At 39.6% G+C, this 23,235-nt stretch overlaps 1 protein-coding gene across 4 annotated transcripts; it reads right to left on the reverse strand.

Annotated features, from left to right (window-relative positions):
- Positions 1–67: 67 nt before the first annotated feature.
- On the reverse strand, positions 68–22,979 carry slc35f4 (solute carrier family 35 member F4). Of its 4 annotated transcripts, XM_047393133.1 has the most exons (7): positions 22,592–22,979; positions 4,655–4,955; positions 3,762–3,981; positions 3,561–3,686; positions 3,284–3,476; positions 1,365–1,454; positions 68–802 (listed from the first exon to the last, which is right to left on the reverse strand). In XM_047393133.1, exons 1-7 carry the CDS (start codon positions 22,818–22,820, stop codon positions 561–563), a joined length of 1,401 nt encoding a protein of 466 aa, XP_047249089.1. In that variant the 5' UTR covers positions 22,821–22,979; the 3' UTR covers positions 68–560. The 4 variants fall into 4 exon arrangements, with proteins under 4 accessions (XP_047249089.1, XP_047249088.1, XP_047249091.1 ...); XM_047393132.1 differs by having other exon boundaries at positions 3,561–3,981; XM_047393135.1 differs by lacking the exon at positions 22,592–22,979 and adding an exon at positions 15,213–15,445 and having other exon boundaries at positions 3,561–3,981.
- Between the last annotated feature and the right edge of the window lie 256 nt (positions 22,980–23,235).

The raw sequence follows: 23,235 nt of genomic DNA on the forward strand, positions 1-23,235 counted from the left end.
TGAATCCAACTTAAGACTTGGAATGTAACAACAAAATATAACAACACCATGTAACTTCAGCACTCTCTTCAATTGGTAAAGTGTTTTATTATAAAACCAGAAGCGCTTCTGCATTACGCATAATATAATTGCCATTCTTGTCAGTGAAACTGCTCAAACTTAAAATCAATACTCTGGTTGGAACAGATTTAAATTAAAATAAATATTTTGAGCCAAACTGGCCCTGCCAAAATTTATATTCACAGAATACATTCTGCAGAGCATGTCAGGAGAAGCCAGTCAGCTCTTGCTTTTGGTGCGTGCAGGACATAAGATGGAGCCTTGCAACTATTTCCAGACAGTAAATACCACTTTCAGCCTTTTTCTGGTTTTCATGATCCATTGGTGTTCTCCTCCTCCCTTGTGAAGTGACAGGGTTACATTTGCAAAGATTACATTTCAATTTAGTCAGTCCTGTCCTCCCGAATTAGACGTCCACATGGACTTAGCCTCCTATCAGAGCCACAGAGATGAAACAGAAAGGATTTGTTAACTGTTGTTAACATGTGTATCCAGCCGTGTCATGCCAAGGGAATGGAGATGGTGCCGTTTGCTTGACTCCGACTTCGAGTCTGGCCACTGGACTCTGTCAGTTCCTCTCCATGTTCCTCTGACTTCTTGTCAGCAATGTTGGCGAGGAATCGAAGGATGACTGAGTCCCACTCCTCCGGCAGTAGAAGGAGCAGAAACCCCAGGCAGATGATGCAGGTGGCTGCCAGACGCACCACGCTGAAGATCACCTCGTGTTTCAAAACATCTACAGCTGGACATGGACAAAAGAGGGAGACAAGAAGCAGAGAGGGCAGGGAAGAGGGCATAGAGGGTGTCAGAGAAACAAAATTAAATTAAGATTAATTACACTGAGTAAGATAAACCACAGGACACTGTGGCTGCGGGGGATGAGTGTAACAAATGCGGCTTATAATCAGTACAAGTGATCCACTTTATCCTCTCCATCTTTGCGATCAGGAGCCCCGGGACAGGTTGCCGTAACCGACTGACCTTCATCCAGCCCATTGTGGTTAAAGAAAAGAAGTGGACTGCAGCATTTAGTGTCGCCTTGGCAACCTGATCCTCCCTCAGTGAGATGATAGTTGCAGGGTCTGTTGTGGCGCACCAATGATTGGATTTCCAGGATCGGAGAGGCAGACTTGCTGTGTAATCTGTTTGCACTTGTGGGCCTAAGTGCTGACCTCACAACACAAGTACTCCAGTATATGTGGCCGCTCAGTCTTTTTTAATGACTGTGTTCACTAACAGTGTAACCAAGGGGATCGAATCAGAACATTGGAGGTAATGTTAGAGAAAATAAAAGAAACACTTACCTGCATTACCTGGCACACTGAGCAGTGTTCCGATGGAGATGAGGATGGGGTAAGTCAGCACCACTCCCACATGGACCAGAATATTAAAGACTAGAAAACACATGGACAACGTTAAGTAGAACAAATCTGTTGAGCTAAAACAAAATGAAACAATCTGTGTAAACTGGGAATGCTGGTGTGTTCCAATTGGGTACTGCCTTTATTCACTACTAGCATTTCCTTTAAATGCTCAAACTCTTGGCACAGCATACAGTGCCTTGAAAAACTTCACATTTTAACATTAAAACCACCAACTTCAATGTATTGTGTTCCAACTTTATGTGATAGATCAACACAAAGTAGCACATAACCTCAAAGTAGAAGGAAAATCAGTCATGGTCCTTCAAAATGTATTATAAATTGAATTCTGAAAAGAGTATTGTGCATTTGTATTCAGCTTCCTTTTCTCTGACACCCCTTGATAAAATCCACTGAAGCCCATTGCCTTCAGAAGGTGTTCTGTGAAGGCCTCAGAGGTTAGTTAAGGAACATTTGTGAACAATGCATCATGAAGACCAAGGAGCATAGCAGACAGGGCAACGTTAAAGTTATGCAGAAGTTTAAAGTGGGGTTAGATAATAAAACAATATCCCAAATATCTGGCAGAACACTGTTCAAAACATCATCTGGAAATTGTTCGAGTATTGTACAACTGGAAACTTAACAAGAAATGGGCGTCCGCATGCACAAACAGGCTAGGCAAGGAGAGCATTATTCAGAGAACCAGTCAAGAGCCACATGGTAACTCTAGGGGAGCTACAGTGATACTAACTCCTAACAGCTCCAGATGGAGAATCTATCAATAGGAAACTGTCAGTCGTGCTCTACAAATCTGGCCTTTATGTAAACATGGCAAGAATCAATCCATTGTTGAAAAAAGATCCTAAGAAGAACTACTGATTTAAGTTGACCAAAAGCCCTGTAGGATATACAGCAAACCTGTGGAAAAAGGTGCATTGGACAGATGAGACCAGAACCTAGCATACAAAACACTCAATCAAACGAACAACTAACACTCCTCAGCTGGAACGCTTTGCTCCATACCATGAAACATTGTGATGGCAACAGCATGCTGTGGTGATGATTTTCTTCAGCAAGAATATAAAAGTTGGTCAGGGTTAATGGGAAGATTGATGGAGATAAATGCAGGACAACCCAAAAGGAAAGCTTTGTAGAGGATGCAAAACACAGAAGTTGGATTTGTCTCACCAATACTGATCTCAAAATCTAATATGGCTGCCACACATTTAAAATCTGCTGGTAGCTCAAGTCAAAAACTCTTTAAACAACATTTGAATCTGTGGCCATTTGTGAATGTTTCATATACATAGGACTATGTGACCTACTTTAGTGAACATTGCTATAATCTTGTGTTGCCAACTGAACAGACCCTGCCAAATCCCACAGATTCTCAAATTTGAAACTAGACCATTTCTAAGTTAGACATGATGTCATTCACATTCATCTCCTTATTTCAACCACCAGTGGACTTGTGCCACAGTTTAAGAATCCTGGGTTTAGATCAAAGTATATTCATGCTTTAGAAGGGCCTAGTCAAAGTACAGACCTAAATCCAACTGAAAATGTTATGAGACAAGAATATTAATGCAATCAGCCAATTTTCAACCAGTCTGATAGTCCTTGAGCTATTTTGCAAAGAATTTTCAAAGATTTCTGCTCTGTATCATTGTCCTTTAATTCCAGAATATTGTGCTACTTACTGTTAGTGTATAACATAAAATCCCAATAAAATATATTAAAGTTTGTGGTTGTGTGGTGATAAAATGTTGGTATAAGTACTGTCCCATAGGCACTGTACAATTACATTTAAGAATGTGGTAAAGACATGTTTTCATATCTGTTTTCTATGGTTTTCTCACCGAGCCACAGTCCTGCCAGTCCAAACAGGTAACCCCAGGGTAGTGAGGACAAGGAGCCCAGGTGCTCCACCCTGGTGAAGTAGAGTATGAGGGGAACACAAGAGATGAAAATAAGGTTGAAGAAGCCCATTGTTGAAAGAAAATGAGCAACTTCTCCAAGGTTGGCGCTGCCCAGGAACATCTTAAAAAGAACCTGGAAGGTGAGGAAATAATAAGACACCCAAAGCAGACTAAGAAGTAACTATTGTTACAATTGTTATGAAACCATCAGCCTGACCTTATAGAGAGCTGAAGTCGAGGCGGAGCCCACAGCCAGTGCCACACCCACAAAGGAATCACCATGAAAACCATCTGCATAAGCCATCATGACAATACCTGTGATGGCCATTATGGCTGCAACAATCTGTTGACAGAGAATAAGAGCCATCAGAGCCAAACACATGCAGGTGCATAAACTGTCTCTATATTTCACACAGACCCGAACACCCATGAACCGGTCCTTGAGGATGATCCATGAGAGGAGAAAGACAAAGGCTTTGTGGCAGCAGTAGAGGGCAGAGACATCGGTGGCGGTCAGTTTCTTCAAGGCTAAGAGGTACAGGTAGTTAGTCAGTGTCCACAGGATGGAGAAGGGCGCTGTCCTTTTTACAAAAAGCTTGAGACTCATTCCATCCTCTCCAAAGAGTTTACTGCACTCCCTGTAGAAGAGAAACGTTGCATTGGAGTAGAGTTTAGTCAGCTTGTTTTGCCATTTCTCCCCACAGCTTGGTGGTTTTAATTATATTCTGCTCCAGTGGAGACTCAGTGATTTCAGGATGCTGATGCATCACAATCATGTTGTGTTCAGTTACTTGCAAAACAAACCTTTCAAGAAATATGTGATTGTCTGGTAACAATCTTTAACACTGCTATTGCTCCAGCAGTGGAAGCAAAAATCTAAGCTCCACACACAAGACATCAATCGACATATATCTAAGCTTGGTGCTGAAAAGGATGTTTAAATGCTTCCTTTTTTGCCCATGAGTCCCATGCAAATCTAGCCCTTAACAAGGATGTTAAAAGTCAGGCTTGGTCAATGTATCAACTCCAACACCCATCAGGCCACATTTAAACATCAACAGGCATATTTCTGTGAACACCACATAATTTTATATTAGGGCAGAAGGTAGGACTGTCCATTCTGTCTCTGTTTAACAACAATATGATTTCAGGTAGATCTGGAGTAAAGTCTTTTTTTGGTGTGAAATTTTGTAGTAGATTTCAACCTTTTGTAAACCCTATTAGTTGACAAAAACACATATTCATTGGTAAATCTTGATCTAAAAACGTTTCAGAAATATTGGGCAAATATGTTGCTAAAAGGGTGTTTACCTAAATTTCTGAATGGGAGTCTGCTTCTCGCCTGTGGTAAAAACATGTCCAGAGTAGTAGATGGGAAAGAAGAGGATGTTCCAGTTGCTGCTGAACCAGGAGATGAAGAAGGGACAGGAAAAAGACTGGAAGGTCAGCTTTACCACCTGAGTGGTACCCACCCAGGAGGAGGACACGCACAGCACCAACAGAAGACCGCCCAGCACCTTCAGGGCTGTGCTGGCACAGGTGTTGTAGGACCAACTCTCTATGCTGGTCCCGCTGCCTGGGGTCTCTGGACGAGAGTCTGAACCATCCTCTCCTGGGGAGAACAAAAGGAGAGAAGACAGCTCTTAATAAACAGCAATGACCAGTTGCCCTCACTGATCATTATCTCAGTCTGCATTTTTCACTGGAGAGGCACTAACGCCTGACAAAACAATTTGTTTAAAATGGATTGGGTTTGCATGGTGGCTGTTTATGTCATAAATATAGCTTTGTCACTTCATGATGCAGCATGCATTTCCTGGCCACTATGGTCAGGTGTGCACAGTCACCTATTAAGCAAGTGTAAATCTAACCACCTGACATTCCACAAAAAAGTCATGCCAACCTTGGTGGTCAAGCTGGCGCAGACCAGCTGTGTTTATACTTAAAGACAGAGTGGTGGACTTATTAAAGTATTCAGATAATACTTTAATCTTCCATCAGTGATGCAGATTTGGCCTTCAGCCCTAATGGACTGCACAAATAAATTGCTCCTGGACCTTAACTCTGCTGTAACCCTTGAAGTGGTGTGTGTGTGTGTGTGTGCATTTACGTAAAATGCTTTCTTTTTTTTTTTTTTACCTCTCAGCTGTGTGATCAATTTACACCAGAGCAGGAATAAAAGATGACATGTTCTGGGTGCTGTTTGCTTTTTGTGAACTCAGCCCATGAAGCTCTGCTGTGTCCACCTTGATTAAAGATGCCACAGCCTCTCATGCTTCATCATTATTGCTTTGGATAAAGTTTGTTATCTGCAATGAGACCACAGCCGCAATACAAGTAACTAAGCTACAAGCAGTCTCAGTGGTGTGTGTCATCAGAGTGCTTTGTACCCAAGTTTTACAATCCAATTTAAGTCCTTGTACAGATTGTCAACGTTTAACAATAGAACGCAACAGTTGTACAAAGTACTAAATGTAGTTTCATTGTTTAAGAAAAACAAAAACAAAAAATGGCAAATTATTTTAAAATCTCTGGTTAGGTTGATAGCCTTAAGAAATCCCTTAGGTTTTCACTAGAACATACTGATGATTATTGAAGAGATGGTTGTAACTGCTCATACCTGATTTTTAAGTCAAAGATTGAGTCCCGTTTTTGTCTGCTGTGATGAATGAAAGACTCAGATGTTATTAACCTCAAAACATCAAACCTCAATGCAAGTGACTGTGATGCAGTTAAAAGGCTACTGAATGAAGCTTGGGATCCACATCCAGTTTCCATATCCCTTTAAATCTTTTCACATTGTTTTTTGTTCCAAACATGAACTTCAATGTATTTTATGTGATGGTCCAACACAAAGCGGCTTTACAGATAAAAATCTCTACATAAAATGTGGTGTGCATTTGTATTTAGCTCCAAGAGTCAATGCTGTATAGGACCACCTTTCACTGCTAGTATTTTGGGGTGTCTCACTTCCAGCTTCATACATCTATGGAATGAATGACCTAGTTTTTAGCTCCAGCTCAGATTGGAGAGAAAGTCTCTATCAACATCAATTGTCAAGTCTTGCCACAGTTTCCTAATTGGATTAAGGTATGAACCTTGACTGGACCATTCTAACAGCTGAATATGCTTTGATTGAAAACATTGCATTGTAGATCTGTCTGAATGATTAGGGTTGTGTCATGCGCGGTGTCTCAAGTCTTGTGTAGTCCTCTAACAGGTTTTCTTCAAGGTTTGTCCTGTGTTTAGCTCCAGCCATCCTCCCACCAACTCTGACCAGTTTCCCTGAAAAAACAGCATCCCCACAGCATGATGCTACCACCACTATGTTTCATGGTGGGAACAATTTGTTCAGGGTGATGTGCAGTTTTTCTCCACACATGATATTTTGCATGAAGGTTTAATTTTGGTCTCATCTCTAATAGAGCACCTTATTTCACTTGTTTGCTGTGTTTCCTACATGGCTTGTAGTAAACTGCAAACCAGACTTCTTATGGCTTTCTTCTTCTTGCCATTGTTCCATTAAGGCGGTGGAAACTATTGATCCCTCATGGGAAATTCAAGAAATGACATAAAACAATATAATTATGAAAACTAGTGCTGTAATATGTAAACTAAAACACAGATATAAAATATAACACATGTGCAACTAGTTGTCAAAACCATAATATGTGCAAAGCTGCATCGGTTTAGCACCGTAAATTGCAGTCAGGTAGTTTGTGTCCATCAGAAACTGGACTGCACACCTAAAGTTGTCCTGTCCACAGACTCTCTCACTTGAGATGTGGTTCTCTGGAGATCCAGAGATTATTCGCCCTCTGTCTAAACTGTCAGTTTAATGGATATCTTGGTATTTTTGCAGTTGTGTCGAATGATTTCCATGTTCAGATGATGGATTGAACAGAGCTCTGTGAGATGTGTAAAACTCGGGACATTGTTTTATAATCTAACCCTGCTTTAACTTTTCCACAACTTCCTTCATGACTTGTCTGCTGTGTTCCTTGGTCTTAATGATTCTTTTTGTCCAATAATGTTCTCCAACAAATCTCTGAGGCCTTCATAGAACAGCTGTATACTACGGTACAATTACACACAGGTGCCCTTTTCTGAATGTAGTTAGCTGCCCTAGATTTGATTTCCTACAGATTTTTTGGTAGGAAAACTATTTCACTTTACAGTTTTTCTGTAACAGGAATGGATCCACACTAAATGTGAGAGCAGAAAATTCACCACCAACATGGTTTATTTCTGCAAGATCATCTGGGGATTTAGTCTAATCACATTCACTCACAGCAAAAGTTCTTAATCAACCATAATGAGCCTGCTGTGTGCTAGGTAGGAAAACTGAGAACTGACATTTCTGCAAGACTGAGGGAGATTTAATCTTTTTATTCATATGAGGTTATTTTTCCATCCACCAAATGAACGGAGCTTACTGATGGATACCAGCTTTTCTTTTCTTTTATAAAAAGATGTGCATGCATCAGAAAAGCACCTACAATGAACTAAAACAAGTTCTTGATAAGTTTTGAATGGTAACAAAGAACATGCACTGTAAAATTAAACTAAATTACAGAGAAATAATTTAAAGGAAAATCCTGAAAACATGAGCATTTTGTAATATTAATAGACAGTGTTTCCAAATACATGCAAATATGTTTTCTTTCCTACATTCAGTGTTAGTTCCTAAGCAAAGTGTCAACATTTTATCCTAGAAATCATTGCAGCAGAGGATCATTCACTTTCAGCTCCAGCTTATCAAATCTGTGTGATGCAGTGTGTTGCTGGAACCTCGCATTTCAATCCATCCTGCGTCTTATTCCCACCACTAACGCTGCATGCCAGCAGCACTGATTGATGGAGCCCTGCTGAATCCAATAAGAAGCTCCCTATAATGTCGACAACGCTAGTGAGCCTGACTCTGGGACGTACGTACCAAGTCTTTATCCTAAGTAGGCTGCAAGCTGTGCCATGAATATGATAAAACGGGTGAAAAGTTGATTAGATGTAACATTATGTAATCTCTGATATAAAAGGTGAAGGTGGAGCGTGTCTGTGAGGCTGTCTTTAGATAAAAAGAAGAGTTTTTTTAATTGGAAGTGAGGAGGATAATGGAGCATGATGAAAAGATGTAAAAATGGGTGACGTTTGGGCCTTAAAATGCTGAACACCCCCCACTTCAACACACAGTATCATGCTAGTTTCATGCATCAGGACATTTTACTTTCATATGAAACTCTGCCACAAGGATAACCTCTGAAAGTTGAGGATTTTAGATTTACAGACTTAAGCTGTTGTCTGTGGTTCATCTATTTATTTTTAAAACACAAAAGCAGTTTTATAGTGCCAAAGAACCTTTCTGAGCTACTTCTGCCAGTAACCCATGTCATGCCACATCTAAATGGTGTTCAAGGCCTCTGTAGTTTGTTCAGTTTACCTTCAGAGTTGGGGCAGGTCAGGACCTGAGTGCTGTATGAGCTGAGAGGAGCCACTCGGGCCGAGTGCTTCTTCATCCTCTACTGGGGACACCACACACAGTCCTCCCGTGGAAGGTGTGTGTGGGTGTGTGAATGCGGGTACAGAAGCCGAACACTCAGCAGCTCCCTCTGCTACCTCGGTGCATCCTCAGAATGCTGACTCCACACTTCGTCTCCTCTTAAAAAGCCCCCTTCCTGTCAGCAGACCAGCTCTTCGTCTTTGGTCCAGACTTTCTGGAACTGTCCAGCCCAGCTCCCTCACGGTTCCTGATGCTGTCCTTCTCTCCGGGTAGTTACACAGCTCAGTGGGAGTGCAGTGAAGTGGAGACTCTACAGTTGCACTGGTATGCAAAGCTCCACCATTGCTACTGTCTCCAAGGGAGAATGCACTTCAAGTCAGTGTGGCAAGGCACAATCACTCACCTCATCTCTTTCTGTCCTCCCCCTCTTTCCTATCTGTTTCTTGTTTCCCCTCCTCTTGTTTTGGCTTCAACAAATCAGCAGCTTTGTTTGGAAGGTAACCAAGCAGCCCTGGCTTATTATGCTGTGCTAGCTGTGGCCCCATCCTTTCCTCCGCTCCGTCCTCCTCCACCCACCCTATCTTTCCACCTGACCAGGCTACCGTGGCTTCTTCTACACTCTTGTCCTTTGTCTCCCCCCTCTTTCTTGACTCATCTCCTGCTCTTGACAACTCCTTGAGAGTCAGATGTATTTGTAGAGCATATTCTAGTTGCCTCTACCACACTAATCAGCTGAGCAACAAGATAAAAAAAGAGATTGTGATTTTAATAAAAACACCCTTCATGCTGAGAGGACGAATAATACTAAATGTGCTGCGTTTCTACACATTTATAGCACCAAATATATTAATTAGTATTCCTGGGGAAGCCTAACCAGGAATTTAGATTCCAAATTTAAATATTCAAGTTTACTAACATGTTCACTGCAACTATAAAAAATTAATTAATTTATGGATTTTTTATACATCTTTACCAGGGGTGCCGATACAAGTGATCAACTCTAGTAAATAACTGAACCACAGTGAGGAGAAAGGTAGACTTTACAGTTAGAGGTTTCACACACAATAATACTGACGGTACAGACGGACCTTATTTACCATGTACAGTCATGTTCAGTAAATTAAAATATTATTGAAAAATGTATATATTTCAGAAACTCAATTCACTAAGTCAAGTATTATTTCGGTTCATTATGATGACTTTCAGCTTACATTTTTAATACAGAAATGTGGGCTGAATGAAAAGTATGCTGAATACCTGCTTAAAGGTTGTTATTTTCAAAAGGTACTTTTAATCTGACAAATGAGTATCATAGCAATGCATATTCTAATTTATTGAATATGTCTCTATCAAGGTAGTCGCTTGGATTTCATTCTTGCATCATATTAAACACTTTTGACAGGCGTTTCTTTACATCCATTTGCAGAAAGGTCTGAGTGAATGTTTCCAGTTAACAGAGAATCCTTGTGAAGCTGATGCTACTGCAAAGGAATTCAATATCTATTCCATCATTTTTGCACAAGGGAAACCCTCCCATCAGAAGCTATATGATCTTAAGAGTCAACTCGGGATTGTAAACACAAGTTTCCATCTCAAGGAAAGCCCTCTGGTCATTCAATCTTTATATGCGGTTTATCTGCTTCAAGATTTAATGGACTGAAGTATTGGCTCAGCCTCAATTTTAATAACATGTCACTGCCAAGTGTGCCAGACATATGGAGCTGAGCAGCAGGTAAGCAAACATTTATGTAGCATGCCATGAATGAAAACTGGTACTTTGACCTTAAATCTCTAATAAAATGTAAGTAAAAAAATAGGTATTACAAACAAGGGGTGTTCATCAATTAAACTACAAAGAGCATCACAGATCAGTGCAACAGCTTCTGCTGTTCGGTGGTTTGTTGCAAACCAAATCAAACCAAAAGTGAATCACATGACAGAAATATTATTGTCATTTCTGTGTTTGAATGCAGGGGAAAAAATATTCAATGGTGTCAATTTTTAGTACTGTAATTCAGCGGCTTGTACAAGTATTTATACCCCTTGAGTTTTTCCACATCTTATGTTACAACTCCAAACTTTAATGTATTAAATTAGATGTTTTGTCATAATGAAGTGGGAAGAAATATACAATACAGTAAACAATATTCACAAAGAAAAGTCTATAAAAGTGTGGCATGAATTTGTATTCAAACCTCCTAAGTGAATACTTTTAAGAACCACAATTGCTGCAATTACAGTTGCTAGTCTTTTGGGGTATGTCTTCACCACCCTTCTACATTAATGGACCGAAAGCTTTACCCATTTTTCATTCATTATCAAGTATTGCCACAGACTCATTGTTGGATTTAAGTCTGGACTTTGACTGGGCCATTCTGACAAATGACTATGCTTTGATCTAAACCACTCCATTCTAGCTTTGGCTGTAAGTTTGGGTCTGCAGGGAGGTGAACCCCAGCCATTCAAACAGGTTTCCCTTCTAAATTTGGACTGCATTTAGCTCCATCTGTCTTCCAATTAGCTGTGACCAGGTCACTGCCCTGAGTGAAGAGAAGCATTCCCAAAGCATGAAGGTGCCACCACCAGGATTCACAGTATTTTGCAGATAGAACAATTTGGGTGTCATTTGACCAGAGGGGCAACTTCTACATGTATGCTGTTTCCAGTGAATGGCTTGTGGCAAACTGCAAGTGAGACTTTGCATAGTTTTCTTTTAACAATGATTTTCGTCCTGCTTCTCTTCCATTTAGGCCACATTTGTAGAGTGCACAACTAATAGTTATCCTGTTGACAGATTCTCCCACCTTAGCTTTGGATCTCTGTAGCTCCTCCAGAGTTACCATGAACCTATTGGCAGCTTCTCTGAATTATTCTCTTCTTGTCTGGCCTGTAAGTTTAGCTGAATTGCCATATCTAGGTAGGTTTATAGTTGGGCCTTGCTCTTTCCATTTTCAGATGAAGGGTAAAACAGAGCTCTGTGAGAAGTTCTGTGTTAAGGTCTTGGGATATTTTTAATAACCTGTCCCTGCTTTGAACGTCTCTATAACAGTTGTATTTATAATATTATACAACATTGGACTATATTTACTACAAAGATGACTTCGGAAGACAATTAGTTGCCTTTTACAAATTTTGATTTGTTAAAAATAAAGCGTAACCTTGTATCTTCCACCCTAGAATCATGCACTACTTTGTGTTTTTACATATCTTAATAAAATACTTTAGTTTGTGGTTTTACTGTGACAAAATTCCAAAATGTATTGATACTATAAATACTTTTGCAATGCACTGTATGTAAAATCTATTCCTGTGATCAGCTGATACAAAATCAATAAAATTTAACTGTTGTGAGAACAGAGTAGAGGATTAACTGGAGCTATCGATCCAGCAGAGGGTTAAACATAAAAATAGCTCTGCTGATGAATGCGGCCAGCTATGGAAGCAAATCGTTACCATATTTCAAATGAAAAAGCATTTTCAGAAATGCTTTTTCATTTTAAGAATGTGGCTGCATTGTTTGACTCATACATGAAATTAGTAATCAATAATCCTATTTGCAATTTAATTTTCTTCTTCAAGACTGCTCATTCTTTCACTTAATTAAAATGAAAAAGAAAAAGACATTTGAGATTTATTTTTCAAAATGTACCCCAGCAAATAGATACCAAAATTCAATTTGAAATGTAAAATTTGAAAATGAAAAAGCATTTCCAGAAAAGCTTTTTCATTTTAAGAATGTGGCTGCATTGTTTGACCCATAAATAAAATTAGTAATCAATCATCCTATTTGCATTTTCTTCTTCATGACTGCACATTTTATGCCATAATCAAAAAGAAAACAAAGCAGACATTGCTTTTTCGTTTTCGTGGTCTGCCCGCAAAGTACTGCCCAGAACTCGAAAACGAAAAAGCATTCCGAGCGGCGGGCGCAGCAGAGTGACGTCAGCAGCTGCTCTTCCTCAGCTCCCTGCTGACCGAGCTACCCATCTTGTTCAGTAGGGGGCGCTGTGCACGTCTGCATTGCATTACATTGCAAACGTGCCGAGAAATTGATTGAATTGCAGCTGGGCCGAGCTCAATTTGTGGCAGTGGCAGGAAGAACTGGTAGTTCCGCCACAGCCTGCCACCGGAACTGCCACAGCTTGCCGCACCGTGGCACGGGATTCCGCGAGGATGCCAGAAGGTGCCACACCGGCCGTAAAACTTGCCAATGCGGTTGCCGCTGTTTTTGTGGAAGCTGATGCTGATTATCGGCAAACGGGATGCCATTGTTGTTATAGCCTGTTACCTTTAAATAATGATTTCATTATTGATTATTATTTAATAAACAGCTTTAGACCCATAACATAAGGTGATTGTATTTCCTTGACATGGAAAATAAATAGCACTATGTGTATGTGTGACGTGTTGAAAGGATGATGAAGATTTATTGCACAAACAGCCGGTTTATTATAGAGCACGAGCGGCTATTCTGAATTGTCCCTCACAGAAAATTATAAATAAATGCTTAAAAACACGCTGGATGTCCCAGGCCATAAGGCTGCTACAAGGATGCCACAGCCTGCCACTGGAACTGCCAGTTCTTCCTGCCACTGCCACAAATTGAGCTCGGCCCTGCTGCAATTCAATCAATTTCTCGGCACGTTTGCAATGTAATGCAATGCAGACGTGCACAGCGCCCCCTACTGAACAAGATGGGTAGCTCGGTCAGCAGGGAGCTGAGGAAGAGCGGCTGCTGACGTCACTCTGCTGCGCCCGCAGCTCGGAATACTTTTTCGTTTTCGAGTTCTGGGCAGGACTTTGCGGGCAGACCATGAAAACGAAAAAGCAATGTCTGCTTTGTTTTCTTTTTGATTATGGCATAAAATGTGCAGTCATGAAGAAGAAAATGCAAATAGGATGATTGATTACTAATTATATTTATGGGTCAAATAATGCAGCCACATTCTTAAAATGAAAAAGCTTTTCTGGAAATGCTTTTTCATTTGAAATATGGTAACGATTTCCATAGGCCAGCAAGCAGACAGTCAGGATGCAGAGAAACAAGCCAGTCAGCAGAGGCCTGGATGCTAATCACTATCGGATTAAGAGAAATATCTGGAGTAAAGACACCACAGGAGGCCAAGGGTCAATTTCAAATAGTACATCAGGGATCCAGCATTTGGAGATGATTGCTTACAGTATCTCTCTCTATTTTACTTTTCTATGCTGCCCTTCCGACAACCATAAGGTTACATTACAGGCCCAACTCTATCTGATAGGCTCTGCCTAAGCATCATTTGTTTCTGAGGTAATTACAGTAATTGAACTGTTCTTTTTTAGTGGCTGGTATTATTATCCAAGGTAAATCGTCAATGAATTTTAAAAATAAAAATTTAGTACACAAGTTAATTTATTGTGCATTTTCTCTCATCCAAACAGGCTCAATATATACATACACCTCCAATAACATTTGGTTAAATTTCCCTTAGTGAAGAGGAATCTCACAGTTTTGTAGCCATAAAAAAGCTTCTGGTTTATTTCAGGCTGGATATTTGTCCACTCTTCCTATTAGAAATGGTGGACTTCATTGGATTAGTTAGTACCTGCCACTGACCCAGCTTTTAAGCATAGTCTGTAAATTTTCACTAGGACTGAGATGGGGGCCATTCCCAAAGCTTAATGTTAGCTTGCTTCATCCTTTCCAAAGCCAGTTTAGATTTATGCAGATTTAGATTTCAACAATCAAGCTATGGACTCAGCTTAAGACGAAGGTATTTCAAGATCGTCTGTCTTCATTATTTTGTCCAATTTGTGTGATGCATGAGTGTCACTGGCAGCAAAACAGACCCCCAGCATGATGCTACCACCACCATGCTTGACATTTGTAATAGTAATCTTTGAAAGCCTCACATTTTCAGTACTCCAAACAGAATTCCTGCAGTTGTGACCAATTAGTTAAATCCTTGACTTATCTGACCTTAAAACGCTTTACAATATGCTTCACTGTGGGCAGGGACACTGGTCTGCCAGCATATTCCAGCTTATGATATTGGTGGGGCATATTCATATGCATGAGCCATGTTTGGATTAGAGAAAATCCTCCGAAATGTGACTTATATTTATTTTATATTTATTTTTTAAATCATTGAAATTCTTTGTTGTACAATCGTTCCACCCTGGAAAATCCCTCTTTAAACAAGTATGACATTCATGTCAATTATGAGTGAATGTAAAGCTCTGACTGACACTGTATGTAAATAGCTTTTTAATGAAAGCAATCTGTAATGTGAGATTAAAACTCATCAGCTGGAGCCTTGGTGTAAGTTAAAAAAGTGGTCTGCATGCATTACAAACCCCAACACAATATAGTCCGGCATCCTCGCTCTTTACCTCCATAGCAACTGTGGTGCTCCTGTGCACACTGACGCATTAAGCCCATTCAGGCTCCTTTGTCATTTAGATGAACCAAAATGCTCCTCAGTTTATAGTAGAAAGGTCTTTGTCCTCCGTTACACTCATCAGGTTCTGCCGAGGACCAGGAGCAAAGAACAGAGACACATGATGCTTATTTTAGCTAAAATCAGGACCAAAAACCTCTGCATATTTTTCTGCCAGGCAGTCAGGTGGGTTTCCAATTCTCTGTGTTATTATCTCAACCTAAAGTAAGAGGAATGGAGGATGAGGACACCTAGTGCTGAAAACGATTGAATACAAGCAGTAACATAGATGCTTTTTTATGAAATGAGACGATTCGCTCAGAGAACAATCATTTCCCTAAGCTTTTTGCCATACTCAGCTATGCTATCACAAATAAAGACATTTAATTGAAAAAGAAAAATAATTGCATTGATTCATGGCTGTGTGCAATTGATAACTTTGGCAAACACATTTTCAGTGAAAAAGATGAAAGCTATACAAATTAAACTAGTAAACAGGACCATGTTATAAATCCTTATCTACAAAAATGTACCAAAGATAAATCCATAATGACAAATGAGGGATTTTATTGGATGAGACTTAGAATATTTTTAAATGCAAATGTTGTTATGAAACTTTATCAACTCATCTGTTTATTGTGTATAATTGTAATAGTTTATTTGTTCCATCATTGAATTCATAGACTTATTTATTAATTACACAGGCACATTTTCTTACTATGTTCTATTTATATTTTGCCTAATGCTGAAATGAAATTACAAAGTGCTTTAACACAGTGTTATTCAAAGGGTGTACACACTTATTACTTGCCATTTCAGGATTTCTGTACCCATCTGTAAATGACACTTGGATTAATTTGTGTCATGCAGTCGTAGAGCCTAAACAATACATGCCATCATGTTACTACTAATATTCCAAATGATCCCATGCTGTGAGGCTATGTGCTATAAGAAGTTGCAGAACAGACACCACTGATACGCTTTTTTCTGTTTAGTACTTAACAGATGGGTTTGAGGCCATGTGATGGAACAGTGACCAGTCCAGTTCTCCTCTGGCTGTCACCTTTTGACTGCTGGGATAGGGCCCTGGCCCTTTGTGTGCAGGACAAAGCAGCCAGGAAAAAATTGAGTGATAGAGGACCTGTTTATTTGAGGTATTAAAGTTATCCACCACAAGAGGGCAGTGTTATTCTTCATACACAACTACTGCCCCAGAGCAGCCTTCAGTGCAATGCAAAAGCAATTAGAACCACTGCTTTCTGGATTGTGTTTTTGTTTTTTCTTTCTTAATTTACAGCAGTGTTTTAAAGAACACACTTGTACAGATCAGCTAAAAACACTAAATCTCCTTAAGGACACTACAAACACATCTCACCTATTGTGATGTGGCTTCAGCACGGGTCAGTTATTCTGTAACTGCTGCAGTAAAAAATGGCATCCACTACTCGCACGGTGTGCTGCTCGTATATACTCAGACTTTAAGGCTAACAGCACCCTTGAAGCCATTCAGGCAAAGTTCATATCCCATTCGTTGGGCTGGTTATAAATAGCACAAAGTGAGCAGTCCTGGGACAAGGACACTTCGAAATACATCTGTGTGCACAAAAAAAGTTTCAGAAAGAAAAGCAAGGTTTAACTGCTTGGAGACGAGCTAAAAATAACTTTAAACTAGCAAAAAGAATGACAACTATTAGTTGAAGCTCACTCTTGATATCTTTGTCAGTGTTTCGAGATCTTTCCTTAACATTGTCTCTACAAGCTGTTACATAATGATAACAGGTTGCCTTGCATTGTAATTTCTGTTTAGGATGTGCAGCTGTCCTGCTATGATCCAGGGAACAACACCAAAACGTCTGCAACTGTCATTTTCCTGCTTCATATTTACACAGCAAGGTGTGTGCTCACAGTAGACATATTTTCAAAACAAACTTCTTTATAGAGGCCATGCTGCAAATTACTCACGTCTCAAGGAGCTTCAGTGCACTGTTGTTTCTTTCAAATATACTTTTGTAAGGAGACTTCTGTTATTGTCTCTGGGTCAGAGTTAGGTTTACATATACAGTTAAAACCAGATATTTACAGACACTGAATACAAACATTTTTTATTACTTTCTTCAAATTCAGAAGTTTACATACACTAAGACTGCAACAACTTTTAACAATTTGGGAAAGCCCAGATAATATGGTGGTTTTGTAAACTACTGTCACATTTAAATGAAATGGAGGAACACCCGTGGATGTAATTAAAAGCAAAACACTGCAGGTAAAGGATTGCGGACCTCCACGTCTGGTTCATTGTCGGGTACAATTTCTGATTGGCTATAGGTGCCACATTCATCGGCTCAAGGAATTATGTAGTATAAGTGTATACAGCATGAGAATGTCCAGCCATCATACCACTCAAGAAGGAGACAGGTTCTGTGTCCCAGAGATTAACATGTTTTTGAGTAAAATGTGCAATTCAACCTCAGAACAAAATCAAAAGACATTGTGAAGATGCTGGCTGAAGCTGGCAAAAGAGTGTCATTATGCAAGTCTTATACCAACATGAGCTGAAAAGACACTCAGCGAGGAAGAAGCCATTACTGTAAAACACCAGATTACAGTTGCAGTCTGATTAAACTAACTTAAAATATTAAACTATTAAACCACTTAAAGTGGCCAGAATGACAGTTTATACATTTGGAGGAAAAGGGAGGAAGCTTGCAGGCCTGAGAATATCATCCCAACTGTTAAGCATGAGGGTGGGACCATCATGTTGTTGAGGTATTTTGCAGCATGAGTGACTGATGAACTTAACAAAGTAGAGTGAATAATTAGACAAAACTTTATCTGGAAATACTGAAGCAATGTTAGGAAGTTAAGGTATGGTACAAATAGCTCTTCAAAAATGACTAGGACACTAATCACACTGCCAAATAAGTTACAAGGTGGCTTAAGGACAACAAAGTCAATGTTCTGGAGCAGACATCACAAAGCCCTCAGTCTTTCTCCCATGGAACAGTAGTGGGCAGAGCTGAAATGGCGTGTGAGTATGGTGGCCAAAAAATCTCAGTAATTCCAGATCTGTAAGGAGGAATGGGCCTAAATTACAGCAAATATTCAAAACGTTTCACCAAAGTTAAAGAGAATTCTACCAAATACTAAGGAAATTAATGATAACTTCTAAATCTGAAGAAAGTTAAACAAATATGTCTTTCCTTATTCTGGTATTTAGCAAATGGACATAATTTTGACAATCCTAACTGATCTAAAACAGGAAAATCTTTATTTGATTTAATGTCATACAGTGAGAAAAAAATGTATGCCTTTTTATACGCTGTATGTAAATATCCGGTCTTAACTGTACAAGCAAGTCAAAATATTGTACCCATATTACGTATTACGAGTTGCTTTTTCTTACAATAGGTTACTTCTGGCCACAAACCCTTGTATATGTGGTTGTCCCTTAAAGACCATCTCTAAATGTAGTCCACTATCTCCCTCTGAGGCATCTTGTAATTCAACACAGATGGCAGGTGGCAATTTCAGCAAACTGGCAGTAAGATCTTACTAAATATATCATTACCCCATAGGCCTGGCAGGATGAGCCTTCTGTTCTGTTTGGGTGCTCCTTTGTTTTACAGCCCCGGTGGAAAAATGACACTCACCAGGTTGAGAGGCATGTGATTCTTGAGTGAACAAACTAAGGTGCCTGACTGCGATTCTTTAAGGTTGACTAAAAATATTTTATTGTCTTTAGGAATTAGCCTGTGCATTGAAGAAATAGCCAATGGTTGTCTCTCTGCCCCTCTGCTCTGATATGCAGCAGCTTCTATGCTTATAAAATGGTTTTTACAAGTCCCATCTGGTGAATCTGAAATTACATCCCAGGTAACAGCCCATCTTTCATTTTAACCCAGTGTGGTTCACAACATACAAACACAGAAACACTAAAAGGGCAGAATTCAGAAACTCCCTGTTCTTTTTGTAAGTAACATTCTGTCATTTGTAAATATGTCTTGTTAGGAAATAGTACAAATGCAAATAGGGACTGCATTTATAGTCAGAAATGCACAAGTAAATCTATATTAAAATGAACAATCATGCCATCAACATTTTTTTGTTAGTGTTTAATACTTTTCCTATTTATATATGTATTTATAACACAGTTTTAATACTGTCACCTGGCTTCTATCCAGTGTCTTACGTAAGTATTTACATTGCCTGAAAATTACCATATCATCACATGATAACCCTAAAAATCAACATATTTTAGTGATATTTATGTGATTGATCAATGAAAAGTAGTGCAGTAGAAAAATAATTATACATGGTTTTTATACCAGTGTTTTTAACCGATAAAGTCAGAAAAAGTGTGGAATAAATTTGGATTCAGCACCCTTTACTCTGTTACCCTAATGTGACATTCCCTGCCAACTCACCAAGACATGGCCGTCCACCTGTACTGACAGGTCGGGTAAGGACAACATTATTCAGAATACCAGCAAGAGACCCATTCCCACTCCGGGAGCTGCAGAGATCCACAGCTCAGGTGGGAGAATCATCTTTTAGTCATCTATTCCACAAATATGGCATTTTTTGGAAGATCGGTCGAGAAGAAAGCCATTTGAAGTCCCATTTGCAGTTTGCTACAAGCCATGCAAGGAACACAGCAAAACTGTGGAAAATTGTGCTCTGGACAGATAAGACCAAAACTGAATGATGTGGCCTAAATGCAAAACACTATCTGTGGAAGGAAACTAGTATAGCACATAACCCTGAACACCCCCGAACACCCAAAAACATCACCCACACCCCCAATTGTGAAACACAGTTGTAGCAACATCATGCTGTGGAGGCACTTTTCTTCAAAAGGAATCTGGAGACTGGTTGGAGTTGATGGGAAGATAGATGGAGCTAAATAGAGGGCAATCTTGGAAAAAAATAACTATTAGAAGATGGCAAAAGACTTGAGGCTGGGGTGGAGCTTCCCCCTTTCGGCAGAGCAGTGACCCAATTCATGCAGCCAGAGCTACAATGGTTTAGTTTAGAACCATATTCATGCGTTACAGTGGCCCAGTCAATGTCCAGACCTAAATCAAATTGACAATGTGACAAAAGTTGAAAATTGATGTTTACATATGATCTTCTTTCAGTATGGCAAAGTTTGAGCTATTTTGCAAGGAGGAATTGGCAAAAATCACCATCTCTAGAGCAAACCTGGTAGTGACATGTCCTGAAAGGCTTACAGCTGCAACTGCAGCCAATAGTCGTATTGACTCATGGGAGCTGAATAAAAAGGTGCATCCCACCTTTTTAATTGTAAAAAAACTTAAAATTATGTCTCACAATCATGCACAACTTTGATTTTTATTGAAGTTTGTGTTTGTAATGCAGAAGTATCCAAAGATTTTTTCCACATGGGCCAAACATTGTAAAGTTGGAAGCACTCACGGGCCACAAACATTTTATCTTTGTTACTTGATTTGAAAAAAAAAAAGAAATTACTGATTTAATTTTTTTGTACATATTTACTGCCTCAACAATAAACTGAACACACAATATTTTCATACAACAAGCAAAAATGTCAAATTTGTGTAATAGAAGGTTCAGGATGTTGTGGTGTTATTAACGCCACATCTTTAAATAAAAATAGAAGCTAAAAGCTTGGGTAAAAATACTTTGTGTTGCAACTAATATTTTCAATTTTAAGAAGATTTTAATTTGTCCGGATCTTTCTGAAAGGCCTCAATTTTGTGATTTTTTAAAATAAATAGCCATCAGCCGCCAATGGTCAATATCAGTTATGAAAACTTTTGCAAGGCGCTGTATTTTTATTCAAAAGATCTTCCAGACAACAGCAGAATACCAAAGTTTTCCTTTCAGTGTTCAGAGTTTCACAAATTTTTCAGGTTTCTTTAATCTGGTTCCATCTGGTGCGGATGGATCGATCTAAAAAGAGTAGAGATATATCTGTAAAGAAATGTGGGATTACATTCATGGTTAATCTACTGCAACTGACACCCTTGATAAACATGAGGCAGTTAATGAGAGAAGGGTTTATTTAGTTTCCCTCAGCTCCATTAAAAAAATCCGTTTAGGTGCTCCTGACTCAGCTGAAGAAGTCTCAGCTGCATTCATTCTCAACTAAACGAGACTCGACCCCCTTTCCCCGTTCTCTTTGAGATTTTAAACAGGTTTTTCAGCGTGATAAATAATGTCACTGAACTCGACATTTTAGCAGGAGATTTTAATTGCTAAATCCAACAGACTACATATCTGGTGTGTTTGTGTATTTTAGAAGTCATGTATTCGCACACAGCTCTGATGTAATGGCTTGAGGGAGAAGCTGTGACTCTTGTGAGAGAAGCTCAATTTGCATCAGGCTGTGAATCTCAAGACATCTGAGCTACATTTTTAAGGATTTACTATAGGAGAACATCATTTGGTTCGTGTTTTTATTAAACAATTCTCAGAAATGCTGCCAGTTTTGCAGCACAGGGTTTCGAGGCAGTCTGGTCCATTGCCTCAGGCCTTGTAGAGTTCTGCTTTGCACACATTACCTCAATATCAGAAATCTATATCTAGCACCAAACTCTTTCCATCTAGCATTATAGAAATTCTTCGTTTCTCCTATTGTTCTCCCACCGGCTCAGGCAAAAGTTTTGCGTAAGTGGACACAGGTTTCTTGAAGAACAGAGTGAACAAAGTGCACAATCAGCTCTCTCATCCAATCCCTGCTATTGTCTCAGAGTCAGCAGAAATCTAAATATTGGCCCACAAGTCATACACACATTGACAACCTAAAATGGAATAGCTGCTGAAACACTACCATAGTTCATGCATATGGTTTACACCGCTCATGCAACTCACATGCATCACTGGGGGAGCTCTAGTGTTGCAGAGATTTAACATTTTGTATGTAACAATTCATTATAGGCAGCAGTTTAAGGCTTGTTTGTAGGCACATCTGATGCCATCTCATTTTGAAGCTGTTAACTTTAGATTTAAAAAGCAGAGTTTATTTTCTGCTCACTTGCATTGAATCTCAGTGATGAATAGCCTCCAGCTGACAGAGACAGCGATGTTAAGCAGCTCCTTAATGGGGTCAATTTGAAACCAATTAACTGTGGATGCATGGTTAATCTGTGCAATTGTAATTCAAAACTAATTCACAGACTGGTTTACATACTAATCATTCACCTTGTATTACTTGTTTTATCCTGTATTTTGTTTCTCTATTTAAAAAAATAAATAAATACATGCGCAACGTGTCACTCCTTGCAAATAAATGCGTGAACATGTCACATCCCCTCATCATCCCATTGCTTTTGCGTTTTTTCCACTCACTTCTATGAGGTGAGTAGCCCGGCTTGTAGCCATAATATCCAGTGATCCGAAGAATCCGGTCCTCTATATCTTGCAATCCGTTGGCGGTCCCTTTCGGGCTGTTTTCCGCTAAAACGGCGCGGCTGCTATCGGTCGGCGTCGCCTTGCCAGGCAGGTACGTGCTGTTCAGGGGCTCCAGCTGGATGCAAGGCTGGTCCCCACTTTCCAAAACATCCTCGGCGCTTAACATCGCGAGGAAAGATGAGGGGTTGTTCAGAGTAAACCCTGACCACCATGCAAGAGAGAATCCCTCGGAGCTGAATCAACAATTAGTAGGAGGAGGATGACATTCAGCGTTCACATTCCTTCAGTGATGCTCCCGGACGCAGAGCAAGGTTATCAAACTCCTGTGGCCTGGCAGACATGAAGCACTAGGGGGCGTGTCACTACAATCTCCTAATTTGAGATGGTTTACGACCCCTGGCAAGAAATTTGAATATACTTCTGTAGGTGGAATTTTCACTCGGTTGTTAGAATACAAATAATTTAGTTGTATCATGTAAATTTCACTTGATTGCACAGATCAGTTTTCCAGATTTCAATCTTTTCATGAACAACTGGATTTCAAATCCATTTGAACTGTTTACTTTGGCTTCTTTTTAAAA

Source organism: Girardinichthys multiradiatus, chromosome 19 (genome assembly GCF_021462225.1).
Source record: "Girardinichthys multiradiatus isolate DD_20200921_A chromosome 19, DD_fGirMul_XY1, whole genome shotgun sequence".
In the NCBI taxonomy this organism is placed as follows: Eukaryota; Metazoa; Chordata; class Actinopteri; order Cyprinodontiformes; family Goodeidae; genus Girardinichthys; species Girardinichthys multiradiatus.

Coding starts and splice junctions, on each gene's coding strand:
- slc35f4 (XM_047393132.1), bottom strand. CDS start 22,820: ATGTTAAGCGCCGAGGATGTTTTGGAAAGTGGGGACCAGCCTTGCATC. Junction 4,956..22,591: donor GGGCTACTCACCTCATAGAA/GTGAGTGGAAAA, acceptor TGTTCTCCCCAG/GAGAGGATGGTTCAGACTCT. Junction 3,982..4,654: donor ACTCCCATTCAGAAATTTAG/GTAAACACCCTT, acceptor TCTCTTCTACAG/GGAGTGCAGTAAACTCTTTG.